The 25,142-nt window shown below is 39.6% G+C and overlaps 1 protein-coding gene across 1 annotated transcript in view; it reads right to left on the bottom strand.

The window, feature by feature from the left end:
* Nucleotides 1-447: 447 nt before the first annotated feature.
* Nucleotides 448-25,142, bottom strand: part of col28a2a (collagen, type XXVIII, alpha 2a) — a 103,429-nt gene continuing 78,734 nt past the window's right edge. Inside the window, exons 23-34 of the mRNA XM_063052594.1 lie at nucleotides 23,126-23,194; nucleotides 21,311-21,379; nucleotides 19,922-19,990; nucleotides 18,532-18,600; nucleotides 18,315-18,383; nucleotides 15,678-15,758; nucleotides 11,440-11,475; nucleotides 9,759-9,795; nucleotides 7,381-7,938; nucleotides 4,549-4,808; nucleotides 4,105-4,303; nucleotides 448-644 (exon numbers count right to left, since the gene is read on the bottom strand). Of these exons, the coding sequence (XP_062908664.1) occupies nucleotides 448-644; nucleotides 4,105-4,303; nucleotides 4,549-4,808; nucleotides 7,381-7,938; nucleotides 9,759-9,795; nucleotides 11,440-11,475; nucleotides 15,678-15,758; nucleotides 18,315-18,383; nucleotides 18,532-18,600; nucleotides 19,922-19,990; nucleotides 21,311-21,379; nucleotides 23,126-23,194 (1,713 nt within the window). The remainder of the gene's footprint in view (nucleotides 645-4,104; nucleotides 4,304-4,548; nucleotides 4,809-7,380; nucleotides 7,939-9,758; nucleotides 9,796-11,439; nucleotides 11,476-15,677; nucleotides 15,759-18,314; nucleotides 18,384-18,531; nucleotides 18,601-19,921; nucleotides 19,991-21,310; nucleotides 21,380-23,125; nucleotides 23,195-25,142) is intronic.

Raw genomic sequence — 25,142 nt, 5'->3', positions numbered from 1 at the left:
CAGTCATTTTTTTGTATAATGGCCATCTATAAAGCAGAAAGATGAAATCATAATCCCCAATCAGTCCGAGTCACTTTCATGAGCTGTGGAATTTATTCCTCATTTGAGAGCATCTTCAGCTTTTCCAGCAATATATTCCCATTGATTTTGCTAGCATTTTGTTAGAAATCTGAATTTGCTGCAGTTGTCTCTAATTATTTTTCTAACATCCCTATACTGAGTAATAGAAAATATGCTTTAAATTAAGGAAATAGTTTTAGAATGTGTGTGACTTAATATACGTAAAAACTGACAGATACATTTGCAACTGTTTATTTACTTTCTTTCACTTTTAAAACAAGGAGATTGTATGTTGAATTTAATTGTTTTAATCTATCATTGAACTCTGAATTGTGAAAAGAAATGGCTTTAAATATATATATATTATATCTATATCTGTATATTTTTTTAAAGATTAAAGACCATACCAGAACTGGACACTACACAGGTTTTTCTGCACTTGTCTTCATTGTCAAAACGATTAGCATTTCCTCCACAGCCACCGTACCAAAATTGTGCACAAGCATTGGCCTGCATGTCATAATACCATTTAATTATATAGTCACGGCAAGTCCCTTGATCTAATTGGAGTTGACAGAGAGGATCTAGGAAAACATATAATTAACATAGATGTATCATAAGCTGAGAAGTGGGTCAACTTTCAGAATTCATCTTCTGAAATAAATGGAATACATTTGAAAATTATTATTTGGCAATGAAAATACTGAAGTATCTATCAATATTTATTCTGAATGAACACAATTATTCAGCCTCCACTGCCCTCCTGAGTAGAGGATTCAGAACTCTATTTTCTGATTGAAGAGACTTCTTCTCATCTGTCATAAAAGAGAGATTCCTATTTTTGGTCTTAGACACCAGAGCCTGTAGATATATCCTCTATGCAAACCTAAATCAAACCTAGTTATAGTCTACTCAAGTCTTCCTCATATGTAAACCCACCATTCCTGGAACCAGCTGATTCAGCTATTGCTGCATTACCTGTATGGCAAGTTCATCTTTTCTTAAATAAGGAGAGCAAATCTCTATATAATACTCCAGGTGAGATCTCAACATGTTCCTGAGTAATTGTTGATATTGATTCCAAATATGTTCATATAAATTGGTATATGGGGTGTAGCCATTCACAATCTCTGTGGTACATCCAATGGGTACAGCTACCAACCTGAGAAGGACCTGCATATTCTCACTCTTTCTTTCCAAAGATGACTAATTCTCAGTCTTTGTCACTAAAGTACCTACAACTCCACATACTTCGTCCTTGACCTCTGTCCTCAAATGACTCTGTGTAGACTCACCAAAAGCATTGTGAAAATCCAAATACACATTATCCTCTGGTTTTCTTTTATCCATTTTTCTAACAACACTCTCAAATAATTCCAGCAGTGTAGTCCAATCTGATTTTCTTTTCATGAATCCATGTTAATTCTGGTTTTCTGTTATTATTTCATTTTTCAAGGATTCTAGCATTTGTAGATTTTTTATGTGTTAGGAAAGAGTATTCTATATTATTAAAAGTTACACCCTAAATACTTTGGTTACCATAGTTCTGAAATCTGTAAATTAAGGATTTAATTTTGCAAAGCAGGTTTAATTATATTCTTCCCTCCAAAACTTAGCTTAGAATGCACACTCAAACCAGGAACCTGTGCTATAGATAGGTTCGAAAATGTTGATTTCGAGGTACAGCATGCTAACTGGCCCTTCCAACCCAATAAGCGTGCACAGCCCAATTATACCAAGTAACTGATTAACCTACTAACCCTCACAACATGCTGGAGGAACTCAGCAGGTCAGGCAGCATCCGTGGAAAAGATCGGTCAATGTTTTGGGCTGGAACCCTTTGTCAGGACTGAAGAGGGAAGGGGCAGAGGCCCTATAGATAAGGTGGAGGGAGGGTGGGAAGGAGAAGGCTGGTAGGTTCCAGGTGAAAAACCAGGAAGGGGAAAGATAAAGGGGTGGGGGAGGGGAGGCAGGGAGGTGATAGGCAGGAAAGGTGAAGAAAGAATAGGGGAAAACACAATGGGTAGTAGAAGGAGGTGGAACCTACTAACCCTCATGTCTTTGGAATGCGGGAGGAAACGCATGTGGCCACAGGGAGAAAATATAAACTCTTGTAGTCAGTGGTGGTATTAAACCAGGCTTGCTGGTGCCTGCAATAGAGCTATGCTGGTAGTGATCTCTGGACAATTCCTGGTCCCAGGTGCTAGTGAGGAAATGGCCAGATGAATCTGTGGCTGAAGAGCTGGTGTTCTTCAGGGATTCGGTTTCTTGGAACATTGGGATCTCTTCTGGGGTAGAGGCGAACTGTGAGAGAGGGACAGGTGCACTTGAGCTGGACAGCAACCAATATCTTTGCAGGGAAATTTACTAGTGATACATAGAAAGGTTTAAATTACACTGGCAGGAGCAAGTCATGGGATAAAGCTGTAGCCAGCGAGAGCAAGTCTAGGAATCAGGTTAGTTGGGACATGGTCAAAGCAGGGAAAGGAATACTCTGTTAAACTGCATTTATTTCAATGACTGAGGCCTTAGTAATCTGTTTGAGGGGAAACAAGTAAATGGCAAGCGGAAAGCTTTTATAATTGTGATAGCAAGTGTCATGGTCTGAGTCGACATTCTCTCCCTGAGGTAGGTTATAGAAGATGATGGTTGAAAGTTGTTTCTCAGAATGGAAGCCAGTGACTGGTGGTGTGCAGTAGGTGGTCAGTATTGGGACCCTTGTTATTTGTTTTTTATATGAATGATTTGGTTACAAATGCACAAGTTTGCGGATGACATGAAATTAGAAGGTGTTGACAATGAATACAGTTATCATAGTCTACAAGGGGATCTTGATCAGTCATGGAAATGAGCCAAGGAGTGCCAAATGGATTTCAATACTAGGTAAGTGTGGCAGGGTGCATTTTGGAAAGTCAAACCAGTATAGCACTTATACTATGAATGGTAGAGCACTAGGGAGTGCAATCTAAAAATGCAAGTGTATCATTCGTTGAAAGTGGCGTCACATACAGAGTGGTGAAAAGGCATTTAGCATGCTGACCTTCAGTTGTCATGTCATTGAGTTGCAATATTATGTTGCATTTGTATAAGTTGTTGGTGAAGCCACACTTGAGGTACTGTGTACAGTTTTGCTCAGTCTGTTATAGGAAAGATGTGGCTAAACTGCAAAGAGTGTAGAAAAGATTTATGAGGATGTTGCAAGGACTGGAGGACCTGAGTTACAGGGAGAGGCTAACCAGGTTCGGTCTTTATTCACTGGAACAGAGGAGAATGAGGGATGACTTTATAGAAATATTTGAAAGTATGCAAGGCATAGATAAGGTGCATGGTAATAGGCTTTTCCCCAGGGCAGGGGAGACCAAAACTAGGAGGCAGAGATTTAGGGTAAGAGGGGAGAGATTGAAAAGGGACTTCAGGGATAACTTAATCATGCAGAGGTCGGTGAGTATTTAGAATGAGCTGCCGGAAGAAGTGGTTGAGGCAGGTACATTAGCACCATTTAAGGTAGGTAGATTGAGAGGGTGGGGCTTAGTGGGATGTAGGTTGAACACAGGAAACTGGGACCTGCTGGGCATGGACTCGCTAAGCTGAAGGTGTTGTATTGCTCTGTGATTCTATGACAATATAACTGATAGATATATTTTGTGTTTACAGTCTTTCACCACCTGCCACTTTGAATAAATATCATGAAGAAAACTTGACAAGGATATGGAGAAAGGCACTGGGGTTAGTTACAGTGAATTTAACTTGTAAGTGGCCAGCATTGAGCTTGATATATTTTCAAGGAAGGTGGTAAGTGAAGTAAGTCTGTGGAACTTATAGTCTTTCATCCCCCTACTGTAATTAAATGTTGCATCATTGAGATCCTACAGTATGTTATGAAGTTATATCCAGTAAAATGTTTTTGAGACTACCCTTAAATAATTCTAGTAATATGTGCGAAATTTGAACCCATTTCAGAATGAAAAGGTTTAACATGTAATGGCCTTATTTCCTTTTTCAGTTATTCATCAATTATACTACATAAACAAATTAATATCTTACCTGGAACTGTACTTTTTTGTGGCAGGATTGCTGACTCTACAGATTCTTTCACAGGCTTAACAGACTGCATGTGTATACCTGAGTAGCTTTTGTTAAGTGATGGATTGTTTCTGCCCTTTGAATGAACAAAAGGGGTTACAAGTTCCAGTTCCTTTTCTTCATCAGAATCATCATCAGCTCTTTCTGAGTTTTGTTTCACCTGCATAATGCCAGTCATCAGTATTTATTTAAGTATTTTGTATTTGAAAAGGTAATATCGATTATAATCAAAATTAACATTGCTATTAATTCTATTTATTAAAGTATTTGCCTTTTCTTTTATCAGCTGAATTACTCAAGTGTTTAGTTATAACTTGGTACATATAAAAATCGGGGTACATTGATGAACAATATATGCTACATGCAAATAAAATGTCATAAACAGCTGTTAAGATAATTTTTTACCTGTTCTTTGAACTTCAGAGGTTTTACAACTGAGGTAGGTCTAAATGGAAAAGGCTTCACTGATGCATTTATTTTCATCTTTTCAGATACAATTGTTTTTCTAGGTTTTGTAGCAATTGGTCCAATTTGGTTCCTGGTATGTGTAGAAGTTATTGAATATAATGGGTTTCTATTTGATATTTTACCATTTCTAATTTGGTTATAAATCAAAGCACCATTTTCATCTTCACAGAACTGTCTGACCAATTTTAGCTCTAGAGCTAAAAAAGAGAGAAAGAGAAAAAATATGTAAATTGCATTATATTCAAACTCACTTTCATGAAAACATTCCTTTTGCAGCTCCTTTCAGGGAACAGAACCCCAGCCATTATCACCTTGGCTGCTATGCTACTCATTGATGGGCAACTAGAGAATTCACAAACACCATGTTACATTTTTTTTATAAGTAAATCACAATTTGCTGAGTTACCATATTCAATGACATAACTTGAAGTCCTGTTCACTCACTTTGCAACTTTCTAAAATGAAAAATTGTGGAATAATTTAAAAAAGGGTAACACATTGACAGTTATTATAGAAAGAGAGTTGATTTATCTTATTGTGTCCCGACTTACAATTTAAATTCACTGTAGCTAACCCCAAGGCCTTTCTCCATATAATCGTCAATTTTTCTTCACCATATTTATTCACCCTCCTCTTGAAGACCTTTATCTACCATATCTTTATTCCGGATTCTAACTACACTCTATGTAAAAAGATTTTCTTCATGTCACTCTGAATTCCTTAATCGTTCATTTTATATCTCAAGCACTTGATGGCTCTGCTAAAAGAAATCGATGTAATTTTATATTATTCCATCAAAATCCCCCCAGCCTTCCCTTCTGTGAGAAAACAGTCCTATTCTCTCCAATCTATCCTTGTAACTGTTGCCCTTCATCCCAGGAACCACAGAGCTGCAAAAACAAAGGAGCTGGTTGTGGACTACAGGAGGAATGGAGACAGGCTAACCCTATTGACATCAATGGATCTGGGGTTGAGATCCTGAAGGGGCGGAGCTTAGGATAATGGCACCTAACAGCGACTCCTTTGCTTACATCTTCAGAAACAGCTCTATTTCTATGTTTGATATCTCTTTTTTTCCCTTTCAGGGTTCTTTTAAAGACTCTGACCTGGAGTTACATGCTGACTTTAGTTCTTTGCAGAAATGGGACCTGCTTTCAGGGCCTCATGACGGGCTGCTTTTCGATATGCCAATGATGTAGCCTGGAAGACTTGCGGACCTTCAGGGTGCCAGATTTTCATGGTTCTGGAGGCGGGCTGATTCAAGGCTGGTGCTGCCTGATGTGTAATGGCAGTACACAGAAGATCAGAAGCAGTGAGCTTGCTGCTGGCTGTTTGCCCAGAGACCCAAGTTGGGCCCAGAGCTCGGAAAAAGCTACGCAACAGACTTCTAACACCATAAATCAGCAAGTTGTTTTGTTATGTCTCCCCTCTCGCTGTGAAATGGGGACACCTCTTTTTTCCTTATTAGAGAGATAGAGAGAGAGAGAGAGAGAGAGAGCCTGTGGTATGTTAAATTACTGGGTGAGCGAGCGAGTAGTCTTTGGGGTACCAAGTCTATGTCTTTATTAATGCTTTGCTGCACGCTTGAGTGCTTGGTGGGGGGTGCCGATGCTTTTTTGCTGGTGGGGGATGGGGGGTCGTTACCTTGCTTATGCATGGGAGGGGCTTTGAGGTCCGAACACTTAACTGTCATTCATTCTTTGGGGCACTCCTCTGTTTTCGTGGATGTTTACGAAGAAAAAGAATTTCAGGATGTATATTGTATACATTTCTCTGACATTAAATGTACCTATTGAAACCTATTGAGAGAGTGAACAGCCTTAAGTTCCTCAGCTTACACATCACCTAGGATCTCACGTTGTCTGTACATACTGGCTGTGTGGTGATAAAGGCACAACAGTGCCTCTTTCACCTCAGACGGTTGAAGAAGTTTGGTCAAAGTGCAGAAGATTTGGAATGAAGACTCAGGTGATTATAGGTTAAAAGCCAGCTGAGAAATAGGTGGATAGAGAGGTGGTTCGTGTGCAGTGAAGAGCAAGATGATCAAAGGATGATGGCAAACAATTCACTTACTTCCCTGGTATTCTCAATCATCATTTTACCCAAGAATACCACATTATCCTGGCACCATGGATGGCCCCAGACAAGGTGATCTAAGTTTCCCTCAGTATGCTAATTGGGGATTTCTACTGGGTATGGTATCAACGTGACATGTAAATAACCTCAGGGCACCAGGGTTACTCATATTGAAGGCAATCAAACACATATCTAGAGTAATATGAAATGACTCAGAATAACTATCATCACTTCTTATACTGGTAAAGAACAATTTTCAATTTTATATCATTGAACAGTATTTTGCAACTGAATTTCCAGGCAGGTATATTTTTATAAAGATCTAATTTCCCCAGCATCTCAATTTCTTATTCCAGCTGGCCCAATCACATTCCCAAGATAACAATAGTTACAAATCAAGAACGTCAATCTTTTGATCTCTATCCAGAAGTCACGGTGTGATTAACAAATTAAACAATGTGTATGACACATGAGGAAACACCAAGGTTTTGCAATGCATTCATGTCCTGGAATACAGTTCTAATGTAACAGAGACTAAGAGTGATCTAGTGTGCGGCAATTATTGTTTTTTTTAGTAAACTATGCAGTAGTTGTTCTATTTACTTGGTTTCACCTTAAGTGTACAATTAAAGTTTTCTTGTACCTTCATTATTGTGAAAAAGCATGAAATGATGAAACAGACATAGCACAAACCTGTAAGAGTATTGAAATCATCAATGAGATACATGTGCTCAGTATCAGGATCTGAGGCAATTAAGTTCAGTTCACGCAAGAATTCAGCTTGTGTTGGGTCAGATGTATTTACAATCCCAATTGCAAACATCTCAATGTTTGCAGCATGAGCTTCACGAACAGCAACATCCAGTTTGACTGTCTCCCTTCTGTCTGCCTGCCCATCTGTCAACACTATAGCAACTTTCTTCACACCAGGCCGAGCTCCATAGAATCCTTCCTGAGTTGCTTTGCGTATAGCCGTTCCTGTGTATGTGCCTTCCCCAATGTACAGCATTTTCCTAATTGCCTGTTTGACATCTTGCTGTGTCAAGTATCGACTTAGACCAAACTCTAATCGTACTTCCAAGCTGTAGAGGATCAGACCAATTCGAGTGGCATTCCTGCCAACTGTTACTTTGTCGACAAGTGCAGTGACAAAATCTTTTATAATTTCAAAGTTGTCTGGCCCCACACTTTCTGAGCTATCTATCACAAAGACAAGCTCCATTGGCCTTTCTTTACATTTAATTCCACAACCTGTAAAAAAATAAATGAATGATAAAATGATTTCATTAAATCGGAGCAGATTAGTTTAAACAAAAATAGCATAACAAATTTCTATTTGAATGCTAAAATGGTAAGCTAGAATCATTGATTTCTAGAGCACTACTTTTAGAAGTACCTAATATTCTCAATGAATAATTTCCATTAAAATCTTCCTAAACTTCATAAAAATATTAAGACATTGATGAAAGACAAGCAACAACTTGGATAGGAGAGCTAACTATACGTAGAACATTACAGCACAGAACAGACCTTTCTGCCTATGACGTTATGCCAAATTTTTAATCTGCTCCAAGATCAACCTAACCTTTCCCTCCTACATTGCCCTCCATTTTTCTATCATCGATGTGCTGAAGATTTTCTTAAGTGCCCTAATGTATTTGCCTCTATCACCTTCCCGGCAGATCATTCCACACACCCATCACTCTCTGTGGGAAAGAAAAATTACCTCTAACATACCCCCTATACATTCCTCCAATCGCCTTGCGAATATGCTCCCTTATATTAGCTGTTTCAGTCCTGGGAAAAAGCCTTTGGCTAGCCACTCAATCTATGCCTCTTATCATCGTGTACACCCCTATCAAATCACCTCTTATCTCTCTGAAGGGAAAAGCCCTAGTTTATTCAACCCATCTTCATAAAACATGTCCTCTAGTCCAGACGGCATTCTAGTAAATCGCATTTGCGCCCACCCTAAAACTGCCCCATCTGTCCTATGATGTGGAAACCAGAACTGAGCACAACATTCCCAAGTGTGGTCTACCCAGGATTTTATAGAGCTGCAACATTCAAGAGCTCTGTGGCTCTTGAACTGATTTCCCCGACAAATGAATGCCAACACACCATACACCTTCTGAACAACCCTATCACCTTGCGCAGCAACTTTGAGGGATCTATGAATGTGGACCCCAAGATCCCAGTGTTTTTCCACACTGTCAAGGCTCCTGCCATTAGCCTTGTATTCTACCTTCAAAAACTATCACCCATTCTGGTTATTGGATTTACTAAGTATGTCCACAAGAAAATGAATCTCAGGGTTTTATACGGTGACATTTATCTACTTTGATAATAAATTCACTTTGAACTTTGAGCTTTCCAAAATGAATCATTTCACACTTTTCCGGGTTGATCTCAGTCTGCCACTTTCAGCCCAGCTCTGCATCCCACCAATGTCCCATTGCAACCCACAACAACTCTGCACACTATCCACATCTCTACCAACCTGCGTGTCATCATTTTATGGCATCCGTTAGTCTTGCAAGACCATGGATCTGTGCCTGGAAAGTCTTCACTCTCCAGGGCGCAGGCCTGGGCAAGGTTGTATGGAAGACCAGCAGTTGCTCATGCTGCAAGTCTCCCCTCTCCACGACACAATGTTGTCCAAGGGAAGGGCATTAGGACCCATACAGCTTGGTACCAGTGTCGTCACAGAGCAATGTGTGATTAAGTGCCTTGCTCAACGGCACAACACGTTGCCTCGGCTGGGACTCGAACTCATGACCTACAGGTCGCCAGTTCAATGCCTTAACCACTTGGCCATGTGCCCACACAACTGTGTCATCATACCTTGGGAGAATTCATCAGAAATGAAGTTCAAAAATATATTCTTACACACAAAAAATGGAATTTACTTCTGGATATAAAGAAATATCTAGGGAAATAACATGTGGAATAATATTTTTAAATTTCTATCTTTTTTCTGGTAAGGATCAGCCTTGTTGTATTGTATAAACCAACAATAATTTCAATGAAAACATTTAATATTTGTAAACCAGGAATTGACAGGTACGTACCACATATCTCTTTTATCATTCTGATGATGTCCTCTCTCTAGTAATATTTTGAAAACAAAAGAAATATATTTGCACACTATTTTCTACTGTCAAAAGTAAATTATTTATCTCATGACTAGAAAACAGAGATTTATTTCCGACGCTGTCTCTGTATTGACATATGACATTATTACTGGGGATAGAGCAGATGGAAAATTACAACACATGACAATATTCACAGGTTAATCTTTGAATCACATTAAACAAAATGCTATTGTGAAAATGTAATTGAAAAAAACGACAGTGCTGCAAAACAGATTATTTTCTCTTTATTGGAATTGTGGCAAGAGTACGCCATTCAGCTCCTTGTGCCCACTTGGTCACTCAGCGAGGTCCTTCAGGGGCAGCATGGTTCTGTAGCTGTTACACCGCTGGTAGCCAGGTGCTCCAGTTGCCTCCCAGATTCCAAAGACGTATGGGTTAGTAGGCAATTGGTCACATGGGTGTAATTGTGTGCAACACACTCAATGGGCCTGTTCTGGTGCTGTATCTCTAAATAAATAATTAATTTTAAACCTCTCTTCCATTTTCATGCACTAACGGCTATCTCTTTATATTCTAAAAAACTATTCATCTGTTTACCGAATACATGCAGTGACTGAGCAACCACAGCCCTCCTCGGTAGAGAATTACAATGAGTCAGTATTCTGCAGATGAAATTTTCTTCATTAATCTATCACAAATGGCATCTCCTTGCTTTGAGATGTGACTACTAGTTGTAAACTTCCCAGGTAAAAGAAGCATCATTCTTGCATCTAATTGTTAAGCCCTCAAAGAATTCTGAGCATTTCAATGTGATCACCTTTTTCGTTTTGCAAACTCAAGATAGTAGAGGACCTTCATGCATTCTAGGAATCAGTCTGGTGAACCTTCACTGCTCCCGCTGTATTGAAAGTTATGCCCTTCCTTAGGAATGAAGACTAGACTTTCAACACTGTATACTAGGGCTTTCTATAATTGGGGCAACACATCTCTACTCTCGTACTCAAACCCGGTTTTAAAATGTCAACATACTGTTGTCTTCCTAATAGTTTGCTGAACTGTCATCGTAACTTTCACTGATTTGTGCACAAGGACACCCAGTTCACTCCGAAATGCAACATCTTTCAATTTCTCACCTTCAAAAAATACTCTGCTTCTACTTTTTTCTACCACCTCTTAATATAACCTGGAAACCCTCCAGCAACATAACTCATTGCTCATCCATATAATAATTGCACAGAGAGTGTATTTTGACTGCAGCTGGTCAGTATTAACAGTTCATTTGTGATTATTTTTGCTGACAGCAAATGTGGAGACCAGGAAATGCTTTATGATCCCAGTACCAACAATAATTAAGTGTCAACACCTTCCCTCACCAAATGAAAAGAAGGAAGTGTATGTCTGTCATTATTTAATTTTTTATTTATGATTTTAACAAAAAATTTAAAGGCAGATGCTGAGCTCGTATACAATTAATGGGCTGCCCCTATTTTGTTTTCTCCCAAACTAAAAACTGTCAGAAAATTATTTATCTTGGAGAGTTCGTGGCACTGCCCACTAGGTTTTAAATTTGCTAACATCTAGTATGTTATATATTGTCAACTTACTTTCTGATATGTAAATAATAATATAACCATGCACAAAAATATTAGTAACTCACTGTTAAGCCAGGATCACCCTTTGCTCCAGGCCTTCCCTAAACAATTTGAAGTCAGTACAAACAATAGGCAGAATTAGCACAAAATGCAGCAACAAAAGGATAGTGCTATGAACTATTTTACTACATTTCTCACACTGTAATGAATAAAATACTGGTAATAATTTTAACTTGGAAGAGTAACAGTGAGTGAGGAATACTGCAGATGAAGATACAGATGATGCATTTGGTGCACCAGGAATATGGGGTGGCTGATGGTGTAATGGCATCAGCAATGGAATTCGAGGCCGATGGTTCTGAGTTTGAATCCACCTGGGAAGCAGCAGTATCTGTGAGGAAGAAAGGCCAGGCAATCTACTTCTGTATTCTACCATGAAAACCCAATGGACAACGAGACTATCCTTAGGGTCGACATAGATACATTATCCTTAGGGTCGCAGTGAGACAACAACCTGACAGCACTCAACAACAACGACAGGAATGAAAACATAAACAAAAGAGAGTTGATTTGCCTCAATACTAAGTAGTAGCACAGCTATCAACAAAAAAGGGCAGGATTTTGCAAGGTGAAATCAAAAGAGAGGTCTCTTGAATATTTCTTGCTGGTGTTCAGAAGACAAGCCCTACTTCTCCCAAGCTATAATGAAACCTTAAAACAATGAAACCACTTTAATGGGCCTCATCTAGGTGAGCTCTTTTCTTTTGTTTGTTTTCTTTTGCAGCTTTGAAATGCTTGTCACAACTTTTTCTTCAAATTATTGTAATAATTCAAATTATTACGAAAGGTTCAGAGAGCTAGGTAATGTTAGTGAGTTAGAAGATTATAAGGCTAATAGGAAGGAGTTTAAGAAGGAAATTAGGAGAGCCAGAAGAGGCCATGAGAAAGGCCTTGGTGGGCAGGATTAAAGAAAACCCCAAGGCATTCTACAAGTATGTGAAGAGCAAGAGGATAAGGCGCGAAAGAATGGGACCTATCAAGTGTGACAGTGGGAAAGTGTGTATGGAACCAGAGGAAATAGCAGAGGTACTTAATGAATACTTTACATCAGTATTCACTATGGAAAAGGATCTTGGTGATTGTAGTGATGACTTTCAGCAGATTTAATAGCTTGAGCATGTAGATATTAAGAAAGAGGATATGCTGGAGCTTTTGGAAAGCATCAAGTTGGATAAGTCACTGGGACCAGATGAGATGTACCCCAGGCCACTGTGGGAGGTGAGGGAGGAGATTGCTGAGCCTCTGGCGATGATCTTTGATGAGGTTCTGGAGGATTGGAGGGTTTTAGATGTTGTTCCTTTATTCAAGAAAGGGAGTAGAGATAGCCCAGGAAATTATAGACCAGTGAGTCTTACCTCAGTGGTTGGTAAGTTGCTGGAGAAGATCCTGAGAGGCAGGATTTATGAACATTTGGAGAGGTATAATATGATTAGGAGTAGTCAGCATGGCTTTGTCAAGGGCAGGTTATGTCTTACGAGCCTGATTGAATTTTTTGAGGATGTGACTAAACACATTGATGAAGGAAGAGCAGTAGATGTAGTGTATATGGATTTCAGCAAGGCATTTGATAAGGTACCCCATGCAAGGCTTATTGAGAAAGTAAGGAGGCATGGGATCCAAGGGGACATCGCTTTGTGGATCCAGAACTGGCTTGCCCACAGAAGGCAAAGAGTGGTTGTAGACGGGTCATATTCTGCATGGAGGTCGGTCACCAGCGGAGTGCCTCAGGGATCTGTTCTGGGACCCTTACTCTTTGTGATTTTTATAAATGACCTGGATGAGGAAGTGGAGGGATGGGTTAGTAAGTTTGCTAATGATACAAAGGTTGGAGGTGTTGTGGATAGTGTGGAGGGCTGTCAGAGGTTACAGCAGGTCATTGATAGGATGCAATACTGGGCTGAGATGTGGCAGATGGAGTTCAACCCAGATAAGTGTGAAGTGGTTCATTTTGGTAGGTCAAATATGATGTCAGAATATGGTATTAGTGGTAAGACTCTCGGCAATGTGGAGGAACAGAGTGATCTTGGGGTCCAAGTCCATAGCACACTCAAAGCAGCTGCGCAGGTTGAATCTGTGGTTAAGAAGCCGTATGGTGTATTGGCTTTCATCAATTGTGGAATTTATTTAGGAGCCGAGAGGTAATGTTGCAGCTATATAGGACCCTGGTCAGACCACTCATGGAGTACTGAGTTCTGGTCGCCTCACTACAGGAAGGATGTCATCATCATCATCAGGTGCCATGCCCAGTTTGAGCTTTGACTACCATGGCCCACACACTCCTGTTTCGGGTCAAGTGGATCAATTCACTGGTATTCATTTCCAGTTCTCTGGCTGCTGTCTCCATCATCATTTGTCTTTGTCTTTTTCTTGCTTTCTTCCCTTTAATCTTTCCCATTATTACCGTGCATTCTAACTCCTCTTTCCTAATCACATGTCCAATGAAGTTACGTTGCCTTTTCATGATCTCATACATTATTCCTCGTTTTGTGTTTGCTCTGTTCATGACATCCTCGTTAAATATTCGTTTCGTCCATGATGTTCTTTGCATCTTCCTCAAAAACCACATCTCTGCTGCTACAATTCGTTTCCTCATGTTACTAGATATTGTCCAACATTCTCAGCCATATAACATAACTGGATAAACATAACATTTCAGTACTCTGAGGCGGGTTGTCATGCCTAGTTTAGTACTGGTCAGTATACTCTTCATTCTCGTAAAGGGGTCTTTTGCCATCCCTATTCTTCTTTTGATGTCCATGTTGCACCTGCGATCTGATGTCACCCAGCTTCCTAAGTAGCAAAAGTTCTGTGCTTGTTTTATGTCTTCCCCATTTGTTCTCAGCCTGCAGATAGGATTCTCCTTCTTTTTGGATATCACCATACATTGTCTTCTTGCAATTGATAGATAGACCCATTTTTGCACTTTCTTCAACAATTATATCATTTAAGTTTTGTAGCTCTTCCTCCGTACTTGCAATTAACAGTGTCATCTGCATATCTAAAAATATTGATGTTTTCACTGCCAACTTTGATTCCCAAGATGTCTCTTATTTTTTGTAATATTGTTGCACTGTACACATAAATCAGGGGAGAAAACACACCCTTGTCTGACGCCTATCTTGATTTTTGTAAACTGACTCACTTCTCCATCTATTTTACAGTGGCAGTTTGTTCCCAGTACTGTACAGATTTCTGACTAGGTGGAGGTCTTTCGAATCTAGATCTAGAGTTTTCTGTAATATTTCAAATAACTTATTATTTGAAATATTACAGGAAGGATGTGGAAGCCATAAAAAGGGGGCAAAGGAGATTTATAAGGATGTTGCCTGGATTGGGGAGCATGCCTTATGAGAATAGGTTAAGCGAACTCGGCCTTTTCTCCTTGGAGTGATGGAGGATCAGAGGTGACCTGATAGAGGTGTATGAGATGATGAGAGGCATTGATCGTGTGGATAGTCAGAGGCTTTTTCCCAGGGCTGAAATGGTTGCCACAAGAGGACACAGGTTTAAGGTGCTGGGAAGTAGGTACGGAAGAGATGTCAGGGGTAAGTTTTTTACTCGGAGAGTGGTGAGTGTGTGGAATGGGCTGCTGGCAACGGTGGTGGAAGCAGATATGATAGGGTCTTTTAAGAGACTTTTAGATAGGTACATGGAGCTTAGTGAAATAGAGGGCTATAGGTAAGCCTAGTAATTTCTAAGGTAGGGACATGTTCAACACAACTCTGTGGGCTGAAGGGCCTGTATTGTGCTGTAGGATCTCTATGTTTATACTATTTAAACCAAATGTGTGAAAGCCTACTCTACCAGCACACAAGAAACAAGATATTTCTCCATTCCCTTGGGAAATATGGTTAACTCCTCTGCTTCTCAATGAATGGAATAAAACCCACCACAACTTTTTGCAGCTTCCAATTCTTTAGTCAGTCCCTCTCATTGTAAAACCTTTGCTTCATCTATGGTGAATCAATGTGAACGGAGGCAAATAGGGCTTACAAGCAACCCACATACTCAAGGGAGAGTGGAATTCAGAAGAAAATGTCTTTAATACAGGCATTAGGTAAGGAATAAGAGACATCAGGCATATTGAACAGATTGATATAAGAAAGGTGAACAGGGGAAGAAGGCAGATCTCTTAACAATACTCCAACTGCATAACTGTTTGCAAAATCACTTATTTTCAGTGAAATACTAGTAAGAAAGAATAAAAATAATTCATTCAAAACAGGAAGAATTATTAACTTACAGTTGCACCAGCAGAACCAGTATCACCAACATCTCCTTTACTTCCCTTCTGACCTCGTTCACCTGTCAATCCACGGTCACCCTATAGTACACAGCAAAATGAGGTATTAATATTGAAATAATTTACTTATTCTCTCCATTTCTACACCTAGGATTAAAACACAGTGGATAAATTTAACTACTTATTTAAACAAAAAAATATATTTCACATTACATTGTTAGAAATAGCTGGACATTGCAATATTTTCTAGAGAAATCTCTTTCTCATAAGAGTATAAACTGTCTGATGTAACATCAGATGCTTTTACTCAGAGAGCCAACTCCACCTCAATTCTTGTATGATTATTTAACCAGATAATTACCTTCCCTAAACATTTGTCATTAATGAATCCAGTAGCAAGTACAATGGGGAGAGAAATTCATCTTTACCATTGGCACCAAATACAGCCATGTCCGTAAGTTGTATTTAGTTTTACACATTTGGTCCATTCACTTCCATTGAACAGAACATGTGGAGGCCAATGCTGTCAAATGAAAGTCATTTCTTCCCTTGAAAAAAGTCTGTCAGCAATATTTTAAAAATAATTTATATTTCCTTTAATTACTGTATATGAGGGGTGATTGATATGTTCGTGGCCTCAGGTAGAAGGAATCAATTTTAGAAAACCTAACGCATTTATTTTTCAACATAGTCCCCTCCTACATTTACACACTTAGTCCAGTGGTCGTGGAGCATACGGATCTTGGACCTCCAGGAAGTGTCCACAGATGTGTGATTGACAAGTTCGTGGCCTAAGGTAGAAGGAGATGAGTTATACAACTCTCGTTACATGCACATGCAGGTCAACTCTATGAGTGATTATGCAGAAAGTTTGAAGTTAATAGCTCATCTCCTTCTACCTTAGGCTACAAACTTATCAATCACCCCTTGTATACAGTGGATTCCAGTTAATTGGGACACATCAGAACCAGTACATTAAACAACTGCCCCAATTATCCAAAGTTTCATGGAAATAGTTAGACTTATAAAAAAAGACAAACTGAGTAATGAATTATGTATTTAAATGAAATACAGTGCAAATTAGAACACTGCCAATACTACTACAGTACTATAAAACTGTGTATTAGTTCCTAATGGTCATCGATGGAGGAATTCATCCAGTGTACGCTGCCGTGCAGACACCTAATGCAGATAATGGACTGCTTTCATATACAATGCTTTCGATGATTGCATCCTCCATATCTTCATTTTCATTGTAACATTCATGTTAATACCTTCAAATTATTCATAGTTCCTAACTTGTGGAAACTTAGGGAAGTCATTTTATTTTCACTTCTGGCCGTATCTGGCATCTCCAAGCCTGCAAGCTTGAAACCTCAGTGAACAAAAAAGTTCTGAATTGGCTTACTGCTTATTTCTTGCCAACTACCAGAGACAAAAATCACTGCCTTTTGAACACAAACACATGCAAATGAAGCTATTTAAAAACTGTTTGATCTAAGCACAGTATAGTGTCTGTGACTGACGTTGGTAAAAACTGTTCCGGAACAGTAGAGTCCCAAGTATACGAAGGGAATCCCGGCTATTTTCTCGATTAGTTTTTGTTCTTTAAGAGTTGTCCCAAATGAGTGGCTGCTCTGATTAACCAATGTGTCAATTAACTCACTGTATTAGAATTATAGACTTTTACAATAGAGGGTCACATTTCAAGTCTTGCTGGCTAACATTAATTTGACTCTCTTAAAAATGCCAATTGAACCAAATTTTTCAGTAAGTCACTACTCCCAGTTTCTAATTTTGTAAATTTCTTGTTCACATCATCAGGTCTCATGTTTGCTACAGAAAGTAATTCTATTTCTCAGTTTAAAGGCCAGTAGGATATTAACTTTCAACTCTAAGTAACATGCATATCCAGAAAAGTTAATGAAAAATGAAATAGGACTTCATGGGACCAGGGCATCATCTGGACAGTCTACAAGCACAATGGGAGTAGGGTGAGGAACTCCCACTAGGGTTTACCACTTCTGCTTTACAGTGCCTCTCCTCAGCTTCCTTATTACTTCTTCTACTCCTGGGATTACTTGTATCAATTTTCTTGGTAAACAGAAAAAGATCTCGAATCAAGCGACATTAATCCTTCCGTACAGACAAGACACATGATAAACTTACACTTGATTGCTTCTGAAATAACTGATCAAGAACCATGTCAACCATCAGGTACAGGGTAATGGATTGTTGACTGGAAAGGATGTGCTGAATTATCGGTTTCTGTGCTACATGACTCTTATCAGTGAGAGAATTAGAGCTTCTGCTCTTCGAGGCAGCTTTAATTTCTGTAATAATTCTCCAGCTGACTGGTAACTTTGAAGACTATTTTGTATCTGTTTGACTCATGGGTTCACTGTGAGAAAGACCGTGCAACAGCAGTGTTGGCTATGCATTAACTGCTATTGGCAATAGTTCTTCCAACCTGCATTGGAATGATGTCATTCTCAGTAGGTAGGAGACACTTTTGGTCTATTTGTATATCTGCGCACTTGTAATCCTACTGTGACACAGTAATTTCCTTTGAGATCAATAAAGTATCTATCAATCTATTGCACAAGACAAATACAAAGCCATAAATTGCTCACGTACCTTAGGTCCCAAAAGCCCTTCCCCTGGTGGTCCACGAGGTCCTATCAGTCCTTGAAAACCTTGATCCCCCTATCAGACAAATAGTTTCAATTTTGTTTTCAACATTAATAAAAAAGAACCTTTATCTTTTTAAATGATTCAGATGTATTGCAGTTAAGTAGAAATTCTGAAATTTTTCATAACACATCTGATTTTGCATATGTTTCATTCTACCTACCTTAGGTCCCTGAATGCCTTCCCCTGGAGGACCTTGGGGCCCAGGTGGTCCGGGTCTTCCTGCTACTCCCTAAAATGCAATAGAAGACTCAATCTGTTTCACACAAAAACAATTATCTGAAGGCAGTGTTTAAATTTAACAATCCCTGAAAATGGCAACAGAGAACATAATGTATAATTAACCTATCAGAGTTTAATGCTTTTTAATCTTTGCTCATTAAAGCCAAGAGTAGAGGTCTGATAATAGAGTATCACCACCACCAGTTAAGACAAGTCAGTTTTGCTCTTAGGTGATCTATATTTCATAAAAAGAAAATGCAATCTGACCAAAGCTGTTATTAGCTGGCATTCTTCAAGTGAAGGTGATCTGGGAAACATAATAAGGATAGGAGAGGGAGAGAGGGAGAGAGTGAGCGAGAGAGAAAGAGAGAGAGAGATTTGTGAACATTGTACGGGTAGTTTTGGTGGATGAAAAGAACATCAGAAACATGCTTAGAAGCCACTAAATACAGACAATCTTGAAGTTATCAGACAAGATTGCAGCCTTAAGAATCAGAACACGGTGTCAGAAGAATTTCAATGACTCACATGAGTGGTTAATGTCAGGAAATATAACATCAAATACCGTATCTTACCGTCTCGCTACCAGTCCCAGACACTACTCAAAATGTCCTCTTTGCTCATTGACTGTCAATCTCTGTTTCATTCAGTGCTTCACTGCACCCCTCATGCACTTAGCACTGATGTGATACTGACAACCAAAATTCATGGTTTCCACATCAAAAGAGAGGGGTTGAAAACAAGAAACTACTGGCCAGTTGCCTTAACATTTGTTACTCACTTATTTAATGGAACATTCTCAGAATGCAGGGAATTTTGGAAATTAAAAGTAATGTATCAAATATCTCACTAGCCTTTACTTTTAATACTCAAAGATGAAGTCCATTAGAATCCGGAAATCACTTGGAGGGCAGCTTGTTCAGAATTTCCCTAGAAATTATAATTTTCCTGAATGTTTGCCTTCCTTCCAGTTTGTATTTTTCAGCTAATTTTAATATATTACCTGTATCATCTATAAAGAAGGATTATTTTTGTTGAATTCTTCTGCTATACTGTATTCTTGTTTTCCGTAACCAATTTCCCAGGCTCATTTTCTATTAGACCACCAACCACTCTTATAACTCTCTTTTTCCAAATATCTATACAAACTTCAACTATATTTTTACATTTCTGGTGTGTTTTATCTTCATTTTCTTCTTTTTGTGTCAATCTTTTAGTCATATTTTGTCCAAACACTTGACCTGCCACTCATCTCAAAGTTGAAGGGCTTGTCAATTTGGGAGAGCTTAATGAGTAGATGAAAATGGGAATCCAAATGCAACTTGTGGTACCTTCTGACCTTGAAGTCCTTTTCCTGGAGGTCCAGCCAAACCACTTGGCCCTCTGACTCCTGGATCTCCCTAAAACATAACAATTATTAGTGAGGATTTTCACGCAGCTTGGAAAACTCTTTGACCTTCCAAACACTACCAGCTTGCCATGACCTTCAACTTCTCTAGTTTCATGGTTTAATGGTTCAATTTAATATCAGAGAATGTATATGGTATGCAATCTGAAATTCTTGCTCTTTGCAAACATCCATGAAACAGAAGAAAAACCCCAAAGAATGAATGAGAAATTCATTTTTTTGGTGGGAAAAATGTTAGAACCCCAAAGCTCCCCTCTCATGTACAAGTAGAGCAAGCATCAACCCTCCCCCCCCCACCTCCCTCAGCGAAAGCAGCAACCCCCCCCACCCACCAGCAATAGCAAAGCCCCCAAAAAGACCACCATCTAGAGTCCATCAGAAAAACCACTGTCCACCCACTGCAACACTTCAACATCCCACAGATTCTCTCTGTCACTAATGAGGGAGAGAGGTATCGCTCCTGCCACAGCAAGAGGGGAGGCCAACAGCTCACTGTTTCGATGTTACTACCTCTTGAGAGTGGTTTGAAATCCAGTAGGGTGGCACTGTGGAAAGGAATGGAGGGAGGGAGACAGAGTGATGGGGGTGATCTCAATGTACAAGATTCTCATCCCTCCTTAAGTTGTGGGAACAGCACATTTAAAAAGTGACCAGCAAGCAGAAATGGGGAAATTAGGCAGGTAAAACTAAACTACCCCTTTCTCACAATATTTCACCTGCCAGTTGGTGGAAAATAAAAATGGTGAGGAATATTTTGAGATTGTAGTCCCAGATAAAAATTACATGTGACATACATAGGAATCTAGATTAACTGTTATTTTCACTTCAGTGACATAACAGCACAATTGAATCCAGGAGGGCAAAGTGTACAATACATAGTGCAAAAATCGCTGACTTCCAGTCTTGTTTCAATTTACATTCATTTACTTTAATAAATTATGTTTTGAACAGTCACACAGTCCTGACAGCAAAACATATCAGAACATTTAATGGAGAGGCTACCACTTAAAAAAAATATATTCACTTTACGGATGAGGGTGTTGCGAGCTCATCCTTTATTGCCCTTGCAAAATAATGGCGACCCATCTTCTTCAGTCATTGCAGTCCATCCACTGAAAATATTTCCACAGTGTTGTTAGGTAAGGAGTCATACCTAATGGTGATGATGGGACAACAATATTCACTTGAGAGTGAATTGATGGGGAATCTGCAGGTGGTAGTGTTCCCATGATGTGGAAATCATTAGACAGTAACAAAACACTAACAAATTGAACAAGGAATGTTTTTTTCTCTTGTGAATATAACAGGATACCTTTGGTCCTGGGAATCCAGTTCCTACATGACCCTGTTCACCTGGAGGCCCTGGAAGACCTGGTCGACCCTTTTCATTAAAATAAAATAATATTTAGTTTTTCTTCAATCTATATTCACAAACTTCCACTGAGAACTCATGATTCCATTAGATACACACGGAAGTTATTGTTTAATTAAGATGATAAATTAAAAACTAGCCCAGCTTACTGAAATGCACTAAAGGTGAATGAAATTGCTTTTACTGTTTTTTGAAGGAAATGTGTTCAAAAGTAGTTCTCAGGTTGCCTTCAGGTTTTTGCAGAAAAAACTCAGTGATCCAACATATGCTAGAATTGACAGAGGCCAATCAGTCAAACATCCTAGTTAATCAAAGAGATTATAAATCCCCCCTGTGCATTAACGACAGTGACACCTCCTGATCTTCTAGGCTGATTGCCGTCTGCACACAGCTGGACGTGATAAATAATGTGACATTGAGGAAATCTCCCTCGCTCCCTGAAGAGCAGGCACACTGTCTGGCTACGGCCGAAGTGAGGAGGATCCTAGCCAGGGTAAAGCCACGCAAAGCTGCAGGGACTGACAACGTCACTAGTCAGGTGTGGAGGGATTGTGTGGCCTAGCCAGCAGGGGTCTTCATGGACACCTTTAATATCTCTTTGAAACAGTCCATTGTCCCTACAGCCACTATCTTTCTGGTGCCCAAGGGAGCGATGGTAACTGACCTAAGCTATTACTGCCCAGTCACACTGATTTCAACAATCATCAACTGCTTTGCGTGGCTGGTAATGGATCATATAAAATCCCACCTTACAGCTATATTGGACCCTTTCCAGTTCTCCCTCCACTCAAACCGGTCCACTGAAGATGCCATAGCCTTGGCTCTTTACTCTGTCCTGTCCCATCTTGAAAATGATGCCTCATAAGCCAGGATGTTGTTCATCAACTTCAGCTCAGCGTTTTACACGATCATTCCTCAGAGGCTGGTGGATACTGTTCTTTTTGGGGCTCAACATCCCTCTCTGTAACTGGATCTTGGACATTTTGATGGAAAGACCACAGTCAGTTCAGGTTGGCAGCAGCATCTCAAGCTCCGTCATGCTGAACACTGAAGCCCCCCAGGGCTGTGTACTCAGCCTGTTGCTGACCACACTACTTGTGACATTTACCAGCACTGATGTAGACCAAGAGCATAAAGCATTCTTGAGGACCCCCACCACTCTTCCCACTACCTCTTTGACCTACTACCATCATTGATACAGGAGTATCAGGACTAGAAATGCCAGACTGGGTAAAAGCTTCTTCCCTCTTGCTGTGAGACTAATGAATACCCTGCTACCACCGAGGCCTTGTCACTTTCTGCCACACACTCACTGTACTGTTTACTACTTACCTGTCCTGTGCACTACATGCATTTTGAATTATATTTTATGAACATATTTATGGTCATAATTTGTTTTATCTACTGTGTGTGATATATGTTTTGTGGGTGCACCATGTCCGGAGGAACTTTTGTTTCATTTGGTTGTGTGTATGTACATTTAGATGACAATAAACTTGAACTTGAAATAGTCTAGTGCTCCCTCCACTGACCCATGTTTCATTTGGTTGTGTACATGTACATTTAGATGACAATAAACTTGAACTTGAAATAGTCTAGTGCTCCCTCCATTGGCCCAGTTTTCAAAGTGCTAGGTATTTGAATGTGCCAGATAGTAAAATGCTGGAAGCATAGGAAAACATAAAAACATAGGAAAATGAGAAAAGACATAGATAAATTAAATTTCGTGAATTAACACTTAACATTATAACTTACAGGTGAGCCTGGAAAGCCCTCTCCTTTAGGTCCAATGGGTCCAACTGGTCCTGGGTGACCACGCTCACCCTAATATTGAAGGTCGTACATGTGGAAAAATTACTTCATATTGTAGATTATGTATTTTCTCACACTTCATTGCAAAATAAATTTTTTTTTATTATTACAAGCAAATAACCTTTTATGATCCAAGCCTAAAATGAAAATTGGAGTTTGCACTTTTTCTCTGAGAATGTGTGGCTTCCTCAGCGCATTGTGGTTTCTTTCTCATCCCCAAGATGTAATGTGCTCGTGAGAGGGAGTATCTGGGAGGGTGGGTAGTGGTGCTGGAGCGTAGGAAGAGTTGATGGGGAAAGTGTGAAGATTACAGTAAGAATAGTGTGAATTAATGCTTGATGGTCAATGTGGGCTCAGTAGGGCAGGAGATTTGCTTTGTATCATATGACTCTAAAAGTACAATAGAATGAAAAGATCCCACAGGAGTGTTCACTTCAAAGGTGTTCTCTTCATTTCTGCAAGAAACGAGGATGACAACTTTCCAGGAGAATAGGTCTAATAAAGTAAAGTTGTGTGTGAGATTGTGACTAGCTCTACACAAACTGTGCCAAATACCAGGACATGATTTCTTCCTACAACCTATATGTAGGAGCCTTGCATCTGTTCTCTATCAGCATTGTATTCTGTGTTGCATGTTTATCATGATTTATTATGGTAACTAGTCACATGGGTGGGGGGGGCGTGGTAAAAGTGAAGGGAATAAGTTACATATCCATGCTTTGTTTAGGGCAGCTTACAGCTGGGGACTGATGGATGTTGTATCTTTTGTTGATCACTCAGTTATGCTTAATTTCACTTAGTTTCATCGCTTCAAGATAGCATGTTTGCTGATTGCTAATAAAGGATTGAATACATATCTTCAACTTTGGAACAATCATTGGAGCTGAGGGTAATGCAAGTATAACAAATACATGGGGTTGCCAGCAGTGGCAATTGTTTTGGTCAGAATTGCCCCTACCTTCTAACATTTAATCTTGACCAGTTTCTTTTCAAAAGATAATTTTTTCATAATTCCGCAAGTTTTATGCACTACTAAGAAAATTCAGCACTGTGTGCCTGTTTATTGGACCACAATACTCAAGTACACAAAATATTAAATTCACATCAAACAGTAATAATGAACAAAAATGCTCCTTCCTCAACACACACACAGTCAAACCTGCAGAAAATGCCAGCTCTTTTTTTAATCATTTAAATACGAAGCTACACCTGAATAGTAGTAACAGGATTGGTCCGAGTCAGCATGGATTTACAAAGGGGAAATCGTGCTTAACTAATCTTCTGGAATTTTTTGAGGATGTAACTATGAAAATGGACAAGGGAGAGCCAGTGGATGTAGTGTACCTGGACTTTCAGAAAGCCTTTGATAAAGTCCCACATTGGAGATTAGTGGGCAAAATTAGGGCACATGGTATTGGGGGCAGAGTACTGACATGGATTGAAAATTGGCTGGCTGACAGAAAACAAAGAGTAGCGATTAACGGGTCCCTTTCGAAATGGCAGGCAGTGACCAGTGGGGTACCGCAGGGTTCAGTGCTGGGACTGCAGCTGTTTACAATATATATTAATGATTTAGATGAGTGAATTAAAAGTAACATTAGCAGATTTGCCAATGACACAAAGCTGGGTGGCAGTGTGAAATGTGAGGAGGATGATATGAGAATGCAGGGTGACTTGGACAGGCTGGGTGAGTGGTCAGATGCATGGCAGATGCAGTTTAATGTGGATAAATGTGAGATTATCCACTTTGGTGGTAAGAACAGGAAGGCAGATTATTATCTAAATGGAGTCAAGTTAGGAAAAGGGGAAGCACAACGAGATCTAGGTGTTCTTGTACATCAGTCACTGAAAGCAAGCATGCAAGTACAGCAGGCTGTGAAGAAAGCTAATGGCATGCTGGCCTTCATAACAAAGGGAATTGAGTATAGGAGCAAAGAGGTCCTTCTGCAGCTGTACAGGG

The sequence above is a fragment of the Mobula hypostoma genome, chromosome 6 (assembly GCF_963921235.1).
Source record: "Mobula hypostoma chromosome 6, sMobHyp1.1, whole genome shotgun sequence".
NCBI classification, from domain to species: Eukaryota; Metazoa; Chordata; class Chondrichthyes; order Myliobatiformes; family Myliobatidae; genus Mobula; species Mobula hypostoma.
The sequence above is the reverse complement of the archived record's forward strand: the minus strand, read 5'-3'. Positions and strand labels throughout refer to the sequence as shown.